This window comes from Chlorocebus sabaeus, chromosome 6 (genome assembly GCF_047675955.1).
Source record: "Chlorocebus sabaeus isolate Y175 chromosome 6, mChlSab1.0.hap1, whole genome shotgun sequence".
NCBI lineage: Eukaryota > Metazoa > Chordata > Mammalia > Primates > Cercopithecidae > Chlorocebus > Chlorocebus sabaeus.
Genome location: NC_132909.1, coordinates 4,147,610 through 4,164,102, shown reverse-complemented (window position 1 = coordinate 4,164,102; position 16,493 = coordinate 4,147,610). Strand labels below are relative to the sequence as shown.

Here is a 16,493-nt window from a genome sequence, read left to right as displayed (position 1 = left end):
AGCGGCCTCTCCTGTACCCCCCTCAGGAGTCAATGAGCAAAGTGAGGGTCCTGCTGGCGGGGGCGCCGGGCCAGCTGGGGGTTGAACTGGGAGTTGTACCGCCGCCTCCGGTCATCTGTCTCTTCTTCCGGCTGACCCTCCTGTAGTGCCCGGCCTTGGACCCGGGCCAGCAGGGCCTCTGCCCGAGCCCTCTCAGCTGCTTCCCTCCGAACACGTTCAGCTCGAAGCTGGTCCAGGGATGGAGGCCTGCGGGGAGAGGAGTGAGGTCAGAAAGCTGGTAGCTCCTAGGAGGCCATTCCCCCAACCTCTCCCATAGAGGGAGCTGCCGCCTGGAAGCCCTGCTGCATCCAGTACGCCCCAGCCTCAGCTCTCAGGCCTTCTGGAAGAAGCCGCTTGGTGCTGGGACACCATGGGCACGTCTCTGGCCTTCCCTTCTGTGGACTTTGGTCCTCCCCAGTCTTTAAAATCTGATGCTCCTCCAGATCAAGAAAGCACAATGAGCAGCCCCCTGGCCCTCTCTGGGCCTCAGTTTCCCTTTCTAGAGAAAAGAGTACAGGCAGTGTACCCCCTCTAGACCAGGGGTACAGCATCCTGGAGACAAGCCTGCTTTTACTGTCTTAACCCAGCAGCTCAAACTGTTTGGTCTCAGGACCCCTTTATACTCTTTAAAACTGAGGACCCTAAGAGCTTTTGTTTAAATAGATTCTACCTGTTAATATACTGCAAATCAGAAGTGAAAACTAAGAAAGTTTGGACACAAGCATCTGTGCCATCAGCCATCAGAACGAGGGTGTCTTCTCATCACACAGCCTCTGGAAACCTGCACTATGTGCCTGAGAACGCGAGTGAAAAAGGCCAACAGTGTTAGGAAAATAGGCTTGATACCACAGCACCCCGGGAAAGGGTGGCAGGACCCCTGGGGCTTCCTGGACCACATGTTGAGAACCACTTCACCCAGCCAGCCCTTCACCGAGTCCCTGGTTGTCCTGACCAGAGACCCTGCAGTGGCCATGCTAGGCTACTGCCAAGCCCTGAAAGTCTGGACCCTGGTCTGCCGAGGAGGGTCTTCCTTCTTACTCCTTGGGTCGCTGCTTCTCAGACCCCTCCTTCTTTTCCTTTCTGCTGCAATTGCCTTCACCGCTGTGCCGTCTCTTCTTCCCCAGATGCTTCTGCATCTCCCGAAGAGGGTCCAGACGGCTCTTGATCTTCTCATCTGGGGCTGGGCCAGGCGGGGGGCCCCCTCGCTCCGGGGGTAGCTGGTACCAAGGGGGTTGAGTCTGTGCCTCTGCTGCACTCTGGCCCAGGTACGTCAGGATGCCCAGAGCTTTCTCTTGCCTCTCCTGAGGGGGCCAGGAAATACAAGAGCTGGGATATAATCTTTGAAGGTGTCAGGTGTGTCTCCCTGACATAGGAATCTAAGCAAACAGGTACCTAAGGCTTGTCACGAACCAGTTGTACCAGGTGCTGGGGATGGAAGACACCAACAGAGGCCAAGTTCCCCCTGGGGGGACAGTGGCAGGTACAGTAACAGCAGGGGAAGGAGGGGACAAGTGGAGCCACTTAAGTGTTCAGAGGCAGGCATCTTTGCAGAGAGACTTGAAGAGAAGCCTGAAGGGATCAAGCAAAGCAGAGGAGCGGGGTCAGCAAGTCCAGAGACAGCAGGTGAGTGACAAGAGCTCATGTACCTGTTTTTTTTGAGATGCAGTCTCTCTCTGTTGCCCAGGCTTGAGTGCAGTGGCACCATCTCGGCTCACTGCAACCTCTGCCTCCCAGGTTCAAGCAATCCTCCTGCCTCAGCCCCCCTAGTAGCTGGGATTACAGGCACGCACCACCATGCCCGGCCAATTTTTGTATTTTTAGTAGAGACGGGGTTTTGCCATGTTTGGCCAGGCTGGTCTTGAACTCCTGACCTCAGGTGATCCACCCGCCTCAGCCTCCCAAAGTGCTGGGATTACAGGCATGAGCCACAGCTGGCTGATTTACATTTTTAAAAGCCCATCAGGTTTCAGACCCCTCCAGTTTTGAGAACTGAGCAGTTTGCCTAGCAGCTGGGGACCTCTAGCATCTACCTCCAAGCCCTGTGGGTGCCCAGATGGCAACACTTCTTAAGTGTCATGCTTTGGTATGGTTCTAAATTCTGTGTGTTCCTTCTCATTTGACCTTGATCACAAGCAGTGGCTAAAGTGCCCTCTCCCCCCAACTCGATTCATGGCTCCTCTAATGAAGTGGGTGAGGCCAGCTTACTTTCTCCTGTCGCTTTTCTTCCTCGTACTCTTTATTGCCTCTGATCACTCCTTTCCCTTCCTCCAGCAGCTCCCGAAACAGGTCCACAGGGCCAGAACTTGGGGCTCCCGCCTCTGCTGCTTCAAGCTCAGGCAGTGAGTTCTGATGTCGGGCTTTCTTTCGTAGGAATTCTGTACGGGCCTGGGGAGAAAGTCATAGGCAGGGCATTCAGAACCTAGAGGTAATTCAAGAACTGTGAGTCTGGTGCCCACCACAGAAAATGGCAGTCCAGGGTGCTGGGGTTATAAGAAAGGGAGCACTAGACGCCTAAAAGAGGCACCTGTCCTAGCTGGGGGTGAGGGTAGGCAGATGAGGCAACGCCTGGGTTTTGTAAACTGCCTTTCAAATCGTAAACCACGGGTCATCAAGGATGGCTGGGAGGAGGTCCCTGGCCTAAACCAAAGGGGTTCCTAACCTCAAGTGAGACAATTAAAACCGCCATAAAGGTAGACCAAACTGCATTAGGCCAGACGATCTGAATTCTAGCCATGGCTCCAAGTCACTACCCCAAGTCGACTGCTGAAGCCCTGTCCCCCGCCTTCAGGACGCGGATTTCAAACAGCGCTCAGCAGCCTACTGAGATTCTAAAAACCCAGACTACCTCCCACCCACTGTGGAGGATCAGACTAGCTAAGGAACTGAAAGTTGGGTGTACACCAGACAGATTTAAGGAGCCATACAGAAAGCCCGCGTTTGTGTGTATGTGTCTAGGGGGCGGTGCAGGAAAGGGCTCGCCCGATGGCGTGGAGCCTGGCTGTCCCCCTCTCCTTAAATGTGCCTTCCCCTCACTGAAGCCATCTCACTCCGTGCAACGGAGATGACAGTGCCCCTCTAAGAAGGAACAGTGCCTATTGGGGATTCCGCAAGTCAGGCGCTCTGCATGTAGTTAGCATACAATAGGTGCTCAATAAATAGGCTGCGCAGGCAAACTAAAAAGTGATCCGAATTTCCTTGAACTGTCCGAGCGCTCATGTATTCATCAAATGTTTTTAAGCTCCTCTTTTGTGCTAGACACTGTTCCAGCCATGTGAAATACATCAGTGGGGGGAAACTAAGACGAAGGCGAGATCAAGGGAGGTTTCGTGGAAGTGGCCACAAGGTTTGCAGAGCAACGTCCTCGAAAACGGGATCGGCGCCTGGTCCCGAATTTCACACGGGGCACACTGAGCCTGCGCAACGCCTCCGCTTCCGGCCCCCAAACGCGGCGCGTGCGCGCTGGGCTCCGGCGGTCCGCCCGGCTGGCCTCTGAGCTTACCTCTTGCTGAGCCAGCAGCACCCTCCGCTCACGCTCCTTCTCCTCCTCCCGGGCCTGGGCCTCGTCACGCCGCACGCGGGCGACATTGTCCTTGTTCCGGACGTGCCAGCTCTTCTTGGGCAAGATATTCATGGCGTCGTAGCTGTCCAGGGACTGGCACGCCCGCCGCTTTGCACTTCCGATTGGCGAGGGGATGCCCCCCTCCTGTTGTCCCTACTTCGACCACAGATTGGTTCCGAATTAGTTGGTACGGCCCCCTGGCCTGTAACGACAGGTGATTGGCTGAGACGTCCTTTTCACAGCGAATGTTAGGCGTTCGGCTCGTGGTATCCCCTAGCAACCGCCTCTTATTACAGATCTGAACCAATCATAAGTTGGCCCGCCCCTGATGCTACCAGATGCGGCCGTCGATTGGTCGACATGACCGTCAAGTCTCCTTGCGGAAGTGCGCTCCGCACCGACAAACATGCCCATACATTTGATTGGCTCCTGCCCTGCGGTAGCCCTGCCCCCACCTTCAGGACGCAGATTTCAAAGCGCGTTCAGCAACCTCGGCTGTATTTATTGATACAAGAAAGATCACCCGAGAGTCAGGGACGTGGCGGCGAGGGGCCCTGGAAATCTCCAGATACCAAAGCTGGAAGGGCGTGGAGTCTTCTCCAGTTCTCCTAGTTTACAGATGTTGTGACCTAGGCTTACAATGGGCCTGGGGTATGAAAGTGGGACGTGAGCTGCGGGGGTCAAAGAGCCGGTTTGGTGGAGGTCAGCGCCACAGCGCGCCGTGCCAGGAAGACTTTATTCTGCGCCTCCTGGGGCAAAGAGAGGTGGAGGTGTGACAGCCCTCTTCCCCAGCCCCTTTCCGTGTTCCCCGGGGGCCCTCTCAGGGACCCGCCTGGCTCACCGTCTCTCTCTGACGTTTGAGCTCAGAGATGAGGCGTCCGTAGGAGTTAGCCCGAGCCACAGTGTACGCCATCAGGATGCTGGAGGAGACAGGAACGGAAGCCACTCCTGACACGCTCTTCGAAGTCAGGGATGTGGACCCCTAAGCCCCTCCTCGTCCAGGCTCAAGGAGTTCAGTCTCCCAGCACCTCCGCCTTCAGATCCAGGAGTCCTAAGTCCCGCCCACCTCCTCCTTCGGACCCAGCAGTCCGGGAGCCTAGGCCTCCTCCCTCAGACTCAGTACATTGCCTGCTCCCACCCCCAAGCCTTTCCTCTCTTGGACGCAGGTGGTGGCCCCCAGATCACACGCATTCAAACCCAGACCCAGAAGTCTGGCCCACCTCACCTTGAGATCAGCAGAAGGGGCGCAGCAAAAGCCTGGGTCCCCAGGAAGAAGAGGAAGTTCTGGGTGGTCTCAGGGAGGCTGGAAATAGACTCGGGGATCTGGGCCCAGATGGACGACTGCCCCCGGAATGGACCACACGGCTTAGAAGGCGGGATCCTGAAGTCAAGACAGGCTGGGCTCACGTAGAGCCAGGAGTCAACACTGAATGGGGGGAGAGGGAGGGAGAGAGGCGGGAACCTCTCGCACTTACAGGAAGATGCTGTAAAGCAGGGGAACGCTGGAGATGGCCAGACCCAGGAGAAGAACCAAGGGGAAAAAGAAATTCGCCGTGGAGGCCCGGAAGGTGCGGGCAGCCGGAGAGCAGGTGGAGAAGAGGGTAAGCTGGTGGGGGTAAGGCACGGAGAAAGGGGATCTGAAACACAAGAGTCTGTGCCTTTCTTTTTTTTTTTTTTTTTTTTTTTGAGACAGTCTCGCTTTGTCGCCCAGGCGGGAGTGCAGTGGCGCTCACTGCAGCCTCCCCTCCCGGGTTCAAGCTATTCTCGTGTCTCAGCCTCCCGAGTAGCTGGGATTGCAGGTGTGCACCACCACTCCCGGCTAATTTGTTTCACTGTTGTTTGTTTTCTGTTTTTGAGACGGAGCCTCGCTCTGTCGCCCAGGCCGGAGTGCAGTGGCGCGATCTAGGCTCACTGCGACCTTCACCTCCCTGGTTCAAGCAATTCCCCTGCCTCAGCCTCCCAAGTAGCTGGGATTACAGGCGCTCGCCACCAAGCCCGGCTAAATTTTTTTTGTATTTTTAGTAGAGACGGGGTTTTGCCATGTTAGCCAGGCTGGTCTCAAACTCCTGACCTCAGGTGATCAACCCGCCTCAGTCTCCCAAAGTACTGGGATTACAGGCGTGAGCCACCGCACCCGGCCTACCCGCCTCTCCTTTTTCCCGAACCAGGAGTCTGAGCCCCTTCCTCATCTAGGACCCCGGAGTCTAAGTCCCCGGATCCTCAGACATAGAAGTCAGAATGCCCTAGACTCCTCCTTCTCTCAGATCCAGGAGTCTGTCCTCCAACCCCTCCTCTCTTAGGACCTAGTAATCCAGGCCCCCGTGATCTTCCTTGCCCAGGACCCAGGAGTGCGGGCCCCAATACCTCCTGCCTCAGACCCAAGAGTCCCCTCCTACCCCTTACCTTCTTCAGGTAGAAAAGCAGCAGGAACTTGACCGTGTTAAGCAGGGGCAGCAAAGGGCAGAAAAAACTCCCCACCCAGACCACCGTCTGCGCGTAGATGAGCCCCAGCACCTCGTCGGGCACCTGGAACTCCTGGGTCCCCGCCACACGACCCAGCGCCCCAGGACAGAGGCCACAGAGGAGCCTGAAGGACGGGGCGGGGGCGGGGCCGGGCCCGAGTCAGGGGCGCGGCTACTTGGAGTTTCCCCGCCTCCACCGCCCTGCCCGCCAATAGGAAGCAAGCGTATCTGAGGAGGGGCGGGACTTTCAATCTCCACGTGGAGAGGGTGTGTCCAGAGGACTAGACGGGACCCAGGTGTCGCGGCGGTAGGGGCGGGGCCACAGGGAAGTAACCCACTAAAACAAGGGCGGGGAGTGGGGGAGAACTGCGGACCTAGGGCAAGCAAAGGGAGCCGGCAGAGGCGGGAACAGTAAAAAGGTGCACGGTGAAAAGAACAGCGCGATGGGGCAGGGCCTGGTCCTAGTGGGGCGGGGCCACAGCGAGGGGCGGGGCTCTCACTTTCTAGGAAACTGGATGAGCAGCGCGACTGCCAAGGCAGTCAGCAGATCAAAGAGCAGAAGTTTGTACATTTCCTGGCCCAGGACAGTCTCCCAGCACTGAAGAAGGAAGAAATAGGTCAGAAAGACCTCAGGACCCGAGCACCTGGAGGCCCACGCGTCCAAGTCTCCACATCGCAAGCCTATGAGACCCTGTCAATACTTTCTCTGGGGGGTCCTCGTTTTTCAAACATTCATACCCATGGGAGAGTGTTCCAGCATCCTGAGCTCCCCTCTCCGCCCAAACCAAGAGTCTGGACCCACCCAGCTCCATCTTTCCTTCAGGGACCCAGGAGTCCCAGGCAGACCCCATGCCGTTCTCACCGGAAGTTCTTTGTAATTGTAGCCACAAGTTTTACAGTCCTTAGCCTCGGAGTCGCCCCCACAAGTGATCTGTTTCCAGAGAGAGAAGAGCAGGACCACCAGGGAGGCCAGGCGAAGAAACACGGTCCTGGCGGGGGGAAGGCAGAGAATGGGCCCTGATCCGGTACCCACCACGTGGCAGTCCCCTTCTCCGTGGAACGCGCTCGCATTCAACATTCAAGCCCTCTCACAGATGAAGAAGCTGAGGCCCAGCGACAGAGTCAGGATTTCTTTCTTTCTTTCTTTCTTTTTTTTTTTTTTTTTGAGACAGGGTCTCACTTGTACAGACTGGAGTGCAGTGGCGCGATCTCAGCTCACTGCACCCTCTACCTCCCAGGCTTAAGCGATTCTCCTGCCTCAGCCTCCCGAGTAGCTGGGACTACAGAAGCCACTATCGCCGGGCTAACTTTTGTATTTTTACTAGAGACAGGGTTTCACCATGTTTGTCAGGCTGGTGTTGAACTCCTGACCTCAGCCTCGGCCTCTCAGCCTCGGCCTCTCAAAGTGCTGGGATTACAGGTCTGAGCCACCACGCCTGGCCAGCGGAGTCAGGATTTGAATCCCTGGATCCGATATCAGCAGGATTTCCGTGTCTTACCTGTCAGCGCCAACATCCCTCTGACCGCCCCGACCCTCCATCATTCCCAGCCATCCCCATGAGGCTGGAACCTGATCAGGATAAAAACGATCTGGCGACTTCTAGTGTAGCCTTCCAGTGGAGCAATGAGCTTGAACACGGGCGGCAGCACAAAGTTGACCACAGCGATGAAGATGGACGGAAGGTAATTCACCACAAGCTTCAGCAGTGGGAACTGCTGAACAAGGGACGTCTCCTGGGAGAGGGAGTGGACCATGAGTAGAGGCTTGGAGTCCTGGAGGAGCTAAGCTTAAGGTCCTCCCCCAGACCTCTTCTTTGTTGTTTGTTTTTGTTTTGTTTCTTTGTTTGTTTTGAGACAGAGTCTGGCTCTGTCACCCAGGCTGGAGTGCAGTGGTGCAATCTTGGCTCACTGCAACCTCCGCCTCCCGGGTTCAAGTGATTCTTCTGCCTCAGCCTCCTGAGTAGCTGGGATTACAGGCGTGCACCACCACGCCCGTCTAATTTTTGTATTTTTAGGAGAGATGGATTTTCGCCATGTTGGTCAGGCTGGTCTCGAACTCCTGACCTCGTGATCCCCCCACCTCAGCCTCCCAAAGTGCTGGGATTACAGGCGTGAGCTACCGCGCCCAGTCTCTCTTCTTCCTTTAAAACCCCGAAGTCCAGGGTCCAAACATACCCTCTCCCATACTTCCTCTGTAAGATCTCTGGCATCCCAAACTTCCATTCCCTCCCTCCATCGTTGGAAATGTAGGTTCCAGGACCCCCCGGCTTCCTCTTCCAAGATCCTCCGCACCTGCAGCGCCACGGTGCTCTCTGTAGCCCAGTAGATGCCATAGAAGGCTCCCCCAAGGAGTGTGATCACCAGCAGGTTGAGCAGCACCCGCACCAACCAAACCCTGGCTTCCTGGCCCAGAGTCCGCACAGCAGCCTGGCGCCGCACCACTGTCTCCTCCAGCTCCACCTGAAGGCACGAGAGATGCCCGCTTGGACTCCATTTCCCAAGGCCCTGGCCTCTGGGTTCCCCAGGCTCTCCAGAGATCCTCCTCAACGTGAACTGATGCATCCTTCTCCCCACCAGCTAACAACCTCTGCAGTCCCGGTTCCACCCGCTCCGGGGCGCTCTAAGAAACCAGTGGCCCTTTACAGCCCTGCCCCTCCGCGGCCGGATCCAGCAACCCCAGCCCCCATCCCTGCGCGACCAATCTCAGCACCCCGGGCCCCGCCCCGAAGCTCCGCCCAACGCCCCCAAGACCCGCCCCTAGTCAGCCCCGCCCATCAGAGGCTCCGCCCCCAGGCGGCCCTGCGCTGTATGCCTGGCCTGAAGTTCCAGTTCATGTATATCAAGACGCCCCGCTGGCCGCTCCCATCACTTAACTTTGAACCAAATTGCCTTAAAGCCCCGCCCGCTTCTTGTGCTTACTTTTTTTGGTAGAGAGGCAGCCTCCCTATGTTGCCCAGGCTGGTGTCGAACTCCTAGACTCAAGCGATCCACCTGCCTCGGTCTCCCAAAGTGCTGGGGTTACGAGCATGAGCCACCGATCCCAGCCTTGGCGCATCCTTTTCCTACACCCTTGGATCTCGGGCAGCCCTATCGCGGCCTCCTCTCAACCCTCTCATTCCCCAGGACTGGCCTTTCTTGGAGAAGGAGCTGCCTAGCGTCTCTCCGGAGGCCCATTACCGGGTTAGGCCCTGTGCGTTATCTCAGCCCGGTTCAGTCTGGTCCCTACCCCGTTGCAGACCCCGCCCCCTAATCGCACCTGTAATTCGTACAAGATAATGCGCTGGCGCAGCCGCACGTGGACGTCCCCGCAGAGGCCGAAGTTCCAGGCCGAGAACACCCGGTGGCTGTAGCTGGTCAGATCCCCGGACTCCGCCAGCAGTGTCTGCTTCAGCCCGGACACCGAGCTGAGAGGGGAGACGGGATGTGAAAGGACAGCCAGGAACGGGGGTTATGGGGGCATCCTTCATATTGGGACCAACGGGGAAGACGAACCCTAAGGCCTTGGGTACTAGGGGAGCTGCCACCAGTTGGGGAAAGAGTCAAAGAGGCAGAGACACCTACAATCATTGAAGGCAAAGTCCAAGGGAGATTCAGAGACAGATCTGGGGCACAGGCACCCCACAGAGAGAAGCAGAAACCTAGGAGACAGGGACAGAGCCCCGGAGCGAAGGGGGCAGAAACCCAGAGTGAAAGGGACAGAGGCCCTGAGGAAGACAGAGATGTAGAGGAGGGACAGAGGCCCCAGAGGGAGATTCGAAGAAAGGGAGACAAAGACAGTGAGGAAGGAGAAACTAAATCTACAAAAGATGGGGGTCAAAGACCCATAAGAAGTACAGGCACCCAGAGAAGGGGGCTGGGCGGGAAGACCCGAGAAGAAGACAGAGACCCAGAGAAGATGGCAGGTAAAGAGTCAAGAGACGGGGGCACGCCAGGCGCCATGGCTCACGCCTGTAATCCCAGCACTTTTTCGTGACGGGCAGATCACGAGGTCAGGAGATCGAGACCATCCTGGTTAACACGGTGAAACCCCGTCTCTACTAAAAATAAAAAAAATTAGCTGGGCAAGGTGGTGGGCGCCTGTAGTCCCAGCTACTTGGGAGGCTGAGGCAGGAGAATGGCGTGAACCCGGGAGGCGGAGCTTGCAGTGAGCTGAGATCTCACCCCTGCACTCCAGCCTGGGCGACAGAGCGAGACTCTGTCTCCAAAAAACCGAGACTTCTTCCTAGCATAACCTGCCAGGGCCTACCTGATCTGACTCTTCTGTACTTCTCAGAGTTTAAATCCTGTCTTTTTTTTTTTTTTTTTTTTGACAGGGTCTTGCTCTGTTGCCCAGGCTGGAGTGCAGTGGTTCGATCTTGGCTCACTGCAACTTCTGCCTCCCAGGTTCAACTGATTCTCCTGCCTCAGCTTCCCAAGTAGCTGGGACCACAGGCATATGCCACCATGCTCAGCTACTTTTCATATTTTTAATAGAGATGGGGTTTCACCATGTTGGCCAGGCTGGTCTCAAACTCCTGACCTCAAGTGATCCGCCCGCCTCAGCCTTTCAAAAAGCTGAAATTACAGGCATGAGCCACCGCGACTGGCCCTGCCACTGCTTCTCATACAGGCCTTTTATTTCTCAGAACACCTCAAACCTCTTTCCTACCACATGGCCTTGGCATTTGCAGCTCCCTCTGCCTGGAATGCTGGTGGCTTGGCCGTTCACCTGCCTGGCTACTTGGGAGGCCGAGGCAGTAGAATCGCTTGAACCCGGGAGGTGTAGGTTGCAGTGAGCCAAGATCGTGCACTCCAGCCTGGGCGACAGAGTAAGACTGTCTCAAAAACAAACAAAAACAAATGAAAAAAAAATCCAAAACCGTTATTTATTTTATTTTATTTTATTTTATTTTTTTCTGAGACGGAGTCTCGCTCTGTCGCCCAGGCTGGAGTGCAGTGGCCGGATCTCAGCTCACTGCAAGCTCTGCCTCCTGGGTTCACACCATTCTCCTGGCTCAGCCTCCGGAGTAGCCGGGACTACAGGCGCCCGCCACCACACCCGGCTAATTTTTTGTATTTTTATTAGAGACACGGTTTCACCATGTTAGCCAGGATGGTCTCGATCTCCTGACCTCCTGATCCGCCGGCCTCGGTCTCCCAAAGTGCTGGGATTACAGGCGTGAGACACTGCGCCCGGCACAAAACCTTGATTTGAACTCACACAGAAGAAAGGGTTACACCGCAAGACTGAGGATTCTTGGGGAGGGAGTTTCTGCCACCACCACTTGCTTCCCTACCCCAACCCGTCCCGTCACGGGGTCAGGGGTGCAGGTGCCACTGACCGATGCAGGATGAGCAAGAGGCAGATGAGGCCAACGGCAAAGGCCCAGCACAGGTAGGTGACCGCCAGGCGTGGGCGGGGCGGGTAGAAGCCATAGAAGAGAGGGGACCATTCCAGGTAACCCTGTGGGGGGAAGGCGGCGCGGGGGCCACTGTGGGAGGAGGCGGGGCTCCTGAAGCTGCACAGTCAGAGTCTGGGGTCAGGGTTTGAGGTTCATGTCATTGAAGGCACTGGGCTCACAGGTGGGCAGGGGAAACTCCCAGGGCCCCAGGCACCTACTTCTCCTGAGAGCAAGTTGAAGAGCTGGGTGGCAAAGGTGACCAGGCCCTGAGGGTGGGGGTTATAGGAGCCGCAGGGCGAGGAGGTGTTGGAGCCAGGAGGGCCTGGGGGAGCGCCTCCCAGCCAGGTGGGCAGCAGCGTCATGCAGGCCATAAGCACAGAGGCCAGCACGTTGAGGAGGAGCAGGAAGCGCAGCAGGGAGAAGTAGGACTCGGTGCCGGCGCCAAACTGGCCTGCAGGGGGCAGCAGAGAGAGGCTCAGGTTCCTTCCCGGGAGCAGGACCAGCTCCTCCCATCCCGGCACTGGGGGCCCAGCCGTGCCTTGCTTTCTTTCTATTATTATTATTATTGTTATTGTTATTGTTATTGTTATTGTTATTGTTATTGTTATTTTTGAGACGGAGTCTCGCTCTGCCGCCCAGGCCGGAGTGCAGTGGCGCGATCTCGAATCACTGCAACATTCGCCTCCTGGGTTCAAGCAATTCTCCTAGCTCAGCCTCCCCAGTAGCTGGGACTACAGGCACGCGCCACCATGCTCAGTTTTTGCGTTTTTAGTAGAGACGGGGTTTCACCATGTTGGTCAGGCTGGCCTCGAACTCCTAATCTCAGGTGATCCACCCACCTCGGCCTCCCAAACTGTTGGGATTACAGACCTGAGCCGCTGCGCCCGGCCCAGCCGTGCCTTTCTCAGACCCAAGAGTGCAGGCCCCCAGCCCCTCCTCCCTCAGACCCAGATCCCAGTCCCTTCTCCCTCAGATCCGGGAGTCCAGAGCCCAGCCCCTCCTCCCTCAGAACCCAAAATCCAGGCCCAAGCCCCTCCTCCCTCAGACCCAGAAGTCTGTCCCCAGCCCCTCCTCCCTCAGACCCAGGAGTCCAGGCCCTGCCCCCAGGACATCACCCGAACCCCACCGCACCCCCGATCCTCTTCAGTGTCCATGACCAGGGCTGCAGGCTTTGCAAGCCTTCCTTTGTTTTCTCCTTGGACCTCCGAAGTAGTCGCGCCCATTGGTCCGTCCTAGTTCCAGAGCCATAGATCACCTGGTCCCTGGCATTTCTTTGCCTGGGAGGGAAAGAGGTAGAAAATGAGGGGTTTTGCAGCCCCAGACTGGGAACCATCCGAATGTAGAAACAACCCAAAAGTAGAACGGAGAAGTAACTTGTGGCCTATACATAAGATAGAATACTCTGTGGCAATAAAAAACAAACCAATTGAGTGCGGTGGCTCACGCCTGTAATCCCAGCACTTTGGGAGGCCAAGGTAGGTGGATCATCTGAGGTCCGGGGTTCGAGACCAGCCTGACCAACATGGTGAAATCCTGCCTCTACTAAAAATACAAAAAAAAAAAAATTTAGCTGGGCCTGGTGGTGGGCGCCTGTAATCCCAGCTACTGGGGAGGCTGAGGCAGGAGAATCGCTTGAACCTGGGAGACAGAGGTTGCAGTGAGCTAAGATGGCACCATTGCACTCCAGCCTGGGTGACAGAATGAGATTCCTTCTCAGAAAAAAGAAAGAAAGAAGGAAGCCTAATGCTAGGCAGAAGAAAACAGCACAGAAGACTGAAGCCTGCATGATTCTATTTGTACAAAGTTGCAGAGCACAGAGCTGGCAAAGCTACACAGAAAAGCGGGAGGCTGGAGTGGGAGAATCGCTTGAGCCCAGGTGTTGGAGGCTGCAGTGAGCTGAGATCACACAACTGCACTCCAGCCTGGGCATCACAGCGAGACTCTGTCTCAAAAAAAAAAAAAAAAGGTTGGGGGAGAAGGTTACCATCTCCTCGTGAGGAGAAAGGGGGTATCAGGGGAGGGACGCACAGGGTGCTGTCATGCTGTATCGCTTGCCCTAGCTGGAGTTTATCTGGGCTTTCACTTTATAAATACAGTTGTCCCTCAGTATCCATGGGGGTTGGTTCAAGGACTCCCCAAGGATACTGAAATCTGTAATATCCAAATTCTGTATATAAAATGGCATAGTATTTGCATACAGGCTACACATATCCTTCTGTGGTTTTTTCCATTTTATTTTATTTTTTATCTGATTTTTCAGAGACAGCGTCTCGTTTTGGTGTCCAGGCTGGAGTGCAGTGGTGCAATCATAGCTCAATGCAGCCTCAAATTTCCAGGCTCCAGCAATTCTCCCGCCTCAGTCTCCCCAAGTGCTGGGGCTACAGGTGTGGGCCCCTACACCCAGCGCTCCAATGCACTTTCAATCACCTCTAGATTACTTACAATACCTCATACAAGATAAATGTTAGATAGATAGCTGTTCTTTTAATTTGTATTTTTTTGTCATATTGTTACTTTATTACTTTTTTTTCTTTTTTTTTTTTTTTTTTTTTTGAGACGGAGTCTCGCTCTGTCACCCAGGCTGGAGTGCAGTAGCGCGATCTCGGCTCACTGCAAGCTCCGCCTCCCATGTTCACACCATTCTCCTGCCTCAGCCTCCTGAGTAGCTGGCACGACAGGCGCCCGCCACCTCGCCCGGCTAACTTTTTTGTATTTTTCAGTAGAGACGGGGTTTCACCGTGTTAGCCAGGATGGTCTCAACTCCTGACCTTGTGATCTGCCTGCCTCGGCCTCCCAAAGTGCTGGGATTACAGGCATGAGCCACTGCACCTGGCCTGATTATTACTTTTAATAAGATACAGATGGGGTCTCGATAGGTTGCTCAGGCTGGAGTATAGTGGCTATATTTACAGGCACGATCCCGCCACTGATCAGCAGGGGAGTGGTGATATATTGTTTTTTATTGTTTTTTCCATATATATACTATATATATATTTATATTTGAGATGGAGTCCCGCTCTATCACCCAGGCTGGAGTGCAATGGCACGATCTCGGCTCACTGTGACCTGTATGTCCGTGGTTCAAGCCATTCTCCTGCCTCAGCCTCCCGAGTAGCTGGGATTACAGGCACATGCTACCACATGCAGCTAATTTTTGTATTTTTAGTAGAGTTGGGGTTTCGCCATGTTCGCCAGGCTGGTCTCGAACTCCTGACCTCAGGTGATCCACTCGCCTCGGCCTCCTAAAGTGCTGGGATTACAGGTGTGAGCCACCGCGCTGGGCCCACAATCATTTTTGAAGGAGGGCACCTGCATTTTCATTGTTCACCGGGCCCTGCGAATTATACCGTGAGAATGGGAAAAGAAAGAAGTTAAAGAGAGGGAGGCTTTGAAGAGGAGGCAAAGATGAAGGAAGACATAAAGCAGAGAGAAATAAATATTAACAGATTTTGGACACATGCAGAGAAAAACTGAGAAGCAGAGACAGGATTGGAGGAGACCAGGGAGACGGCGAATCCCAGAGACAGCGAAGAGATCCCAGAGCCACGGAAAGGCAGCACTCACCTGGAGTCCGAAGGAGAGACAAAGACGAGGGGAAAAAAGAAACCAAGAGAGGCAGCTCTGAGCGAGGCAGAGAGAGGCCCCAGAAGCCAGAAGCGGCAGAGGACAGAGGGAGGAGACCTCGTCCAAGGTATGGGAGAAGGGCCCGGTCCAGGCTGTGCAGGTCCCAGCCGGAGGTGGGGCCTCACCTGTGTGCCCGTCTGGCCTGCATGGGCCAGGGCAGTTCCCGGGAAGGGTGAGGGTCCTGCAGCTCCGTCTGGGTGACTTCTGTGAAGGCTTTTCTGCTCCTTCCTCCAGCCTCCTCCTCCTCCTCCTCCGGCACCCCCCAAGGCAGCACCCCAGGGCCTCGGTACCGAAGGGTGGCAGCACTGGGCAGCTCGTTCAGCACAGAGGTCAGCGATGGGCCTGGGGAGGGGCAGGGGGCTGGGAAGACCCGGGAGTCTGGGCCCAAATTCCTCCTCCCTCAGACCAGGAAACCAGGCCTCAGTCCCCTCCTCCCTCAGACCCAGGAGTCCAGGCCCCCGGCCCCTCCTCCCTCAGACCCAGGAGTCCAGGCCCCCGGCCCCTCCTCCCTCGGACCCAGGAGTCCAGGCCCCCGGCCCCTCCTCCCTCGGACCCAGGAGTCCAGGCCCCCGGCCCCTCCTCCCTCGGACCCAGGAGTCCAGGCCCCCGGCCCCTCCTCCCTCGGACCCAGGAGTCCAGGCCCCCGGCCCCTCCTCCCTCGGACCCAGGAGTCCAGGCCCCCGGCCCCTCCTCCCTCGGACCCAGGAGTCCAGGCCCCCGGCTCCTCCTCCCTTGGACCCAGGAGTCCAGGCCCCGGCCCCTCCTCCCTCAGACCAGGAAACCAGGTCCCCAGCCCCTCCTCCCTCAGGCCCAGGAGTCCGGGTGCCAGTCTGTACTCTCCCTGGACCCAGGGGCCCACAGTCCTCAACTCCATCCCCAGGCGCGGACCCCTCCTACTCCAGGGCAGAGGAGTCCAGTCCTCAACTTCCTTTTCCTTCTAGCTCAGAAGTGTGGGAACCCAGCCTCTCCTATTCCCAAGACACCCAAACTCCCAGCCTTTAGCCCTCCCCTCCTTCCAGACTAGCCTGGTTCTCTAGGCTTCTCCTCCTCAGACCCCAGAGTTTCAGCCTTGAGTTCCTTTCTCCCCCATAATATCAGGAAGTGGAACCTTCTATTTAGCCCTCAGACTCTGCAGGCCAGGCCTCCCCTTTCCTCCAGCAGGACTCCCCCCTAGCCTGAAGGCCAGATGGATCCGAGCTTCTCCTGGCATCCCTACCGCCTCTGGCCTCCCGGGGGGCCAGCCACCCGCTGGAGGAGCCCCAGGCTTCTGATTCCAAGGTTGGGTTTTCTTCCATGGCCCCAGGCTGGGCTGTTTCTAGCGGCCACCAGGCAAACACTGCCCCAGGTAAGGGAGGGGCCCGGGGCAGGTGTGTACCTGGCCAGCAGGTGGCCCGGAGGGAGTAAGGTACACTTCCTGTAGTTTCTCAG

The 16,493-nt window shown here is 56.5% G+C and overlaps 2 protein-coding genes across 4 annotated transcripts; both read right to left on the bottom strand.

Annotated features, from left to right (window-relative positions):
* Window positions 1-15: 15 nt before the first annotated feature.
* Window positions 16-3,959, bottom strand: LENG1 (leukocyte receptor cluster member 1). The gene is made up of 4 exons (XM_073015984.1): window positions 3,539-3,959; window positions 2,245-2,424; window positions 1,078-1,340; window positions 16-246 (listed from the first exon to the last, which is right to left on the bottom strand). Exons 1-4 carry the CDS (start codon window positions 3,668-3,670, stop codon window positions 30-32), a joined length of 792 nt encoding a protein of 263 aa, XP_072872085.1. The 5' UTR covers window positions 3,671-3,959; the 3' UTR covers window positions 16-29.
* Window positions 3,960-4,067: 108 nt separating this feature from the next.
* On the bottom strand, window positions 4,068-16,462 carry TMC4 (transmembrane channel like 4). 3 transcript variants are annotated; one of them, XM_073015953.1, is made up of 16 exons: window positions 16,282-16,459; window positions 15,191-15,407; window positions 12,573-12,718; window positions 11,660-11,892; window positions 11,382-11,503; window positions 10,709-10,856; window positions 9,330-9,464; window positions 8,353-8,520; window positions 7,631-7,794; window positions 6,923-7,049; window positions 6,561-6,658; window positions 6,002-6,185; window positions 5,074-5,204; window positions 4,824-4,979; window positions 4,440-4,518; window positions 4,068-4,347 (listed from the first exon to the last, which is right to left on the bottom strand). In XM_073015953.1, exons 1-16 carry the CDS (start codon window positions 16,358-16,360, stop codon window positions 4,279-4,281), a joined length of 2,256 nt encoding a protein of 751 aa, XP_072872054.1. In that variant the 5' UTR covers window positions 16,361-16,459; the 3' UTR covers window positions 4,068-4,278. The 3 variants fall into 3 exon arrangements, with proteins under 3 accessions (XP_072872054.1, XP_072872055.1, XP_072872056.1); XM_073015954.1 differs by lacking the exon at window positions 10,709-10,856 and having other exon boundaries at window positions 9,317-9,464; window positions 16,282-16,456; XM_073015955.1 differs by lacking the exons at window positions 4,068-4,347; window positions 4,440-4,518 and having other exon boundaries at window positions 4,886-4,995; window positions 16,282-16,462.
* Window positions 16,463-16,493: the final 31 nt, after the last annotated feature.

Excerpts from the sequence above, each read along its gene's own strand:
- LENG1 (XM_073015984.1), bottom strand. The coding sequence starts at position 3,670 with ATGAATATCTTGCCCAAGAAGAGCTGGCACGTCCGGAACAAGGACAAT. Across the intron at positions 2,425-3,538 it reads TGCTGCTGGCTCAGCAAGAG|GCCCGTACAGAATTCCTACG; the intron begins GTAAGCTCAGAG and ends CTTTCTCCCCAG. Across the intron at positions 1,341-2,244 it reads AAGAAAAGCGACAGGAGAAA|GAGAGGCAAGAGAAAGCTCT; the intron begins GTAAGCTGGCCT and ends TGGCCCCCTCAG.
- TMC4 (XM_073015953.1), bottom strand. The coding sequence starts at position 16,360 with ATGGAAGAAAACCCAACCTTGGAATCAGAAGCCTGGGGCTCCTCCAGC. Across the intron at positions 7,050-7,630 it reads ATCGTTTTTATCCTGATCAG|GACCGTGTTTCTTCGCCTGG; the intron begins GTTCCAGCCTCA and ends TCCCCCCGCCAG. Across the intron at positions 4,348-4,439 it reads TCAAACGTCAGAGAGAGACG|GAGGCGCAGAATAAAGTCTT; the intron begins GTGAGCCAGGCG and ends TCTTTGCCCCAG.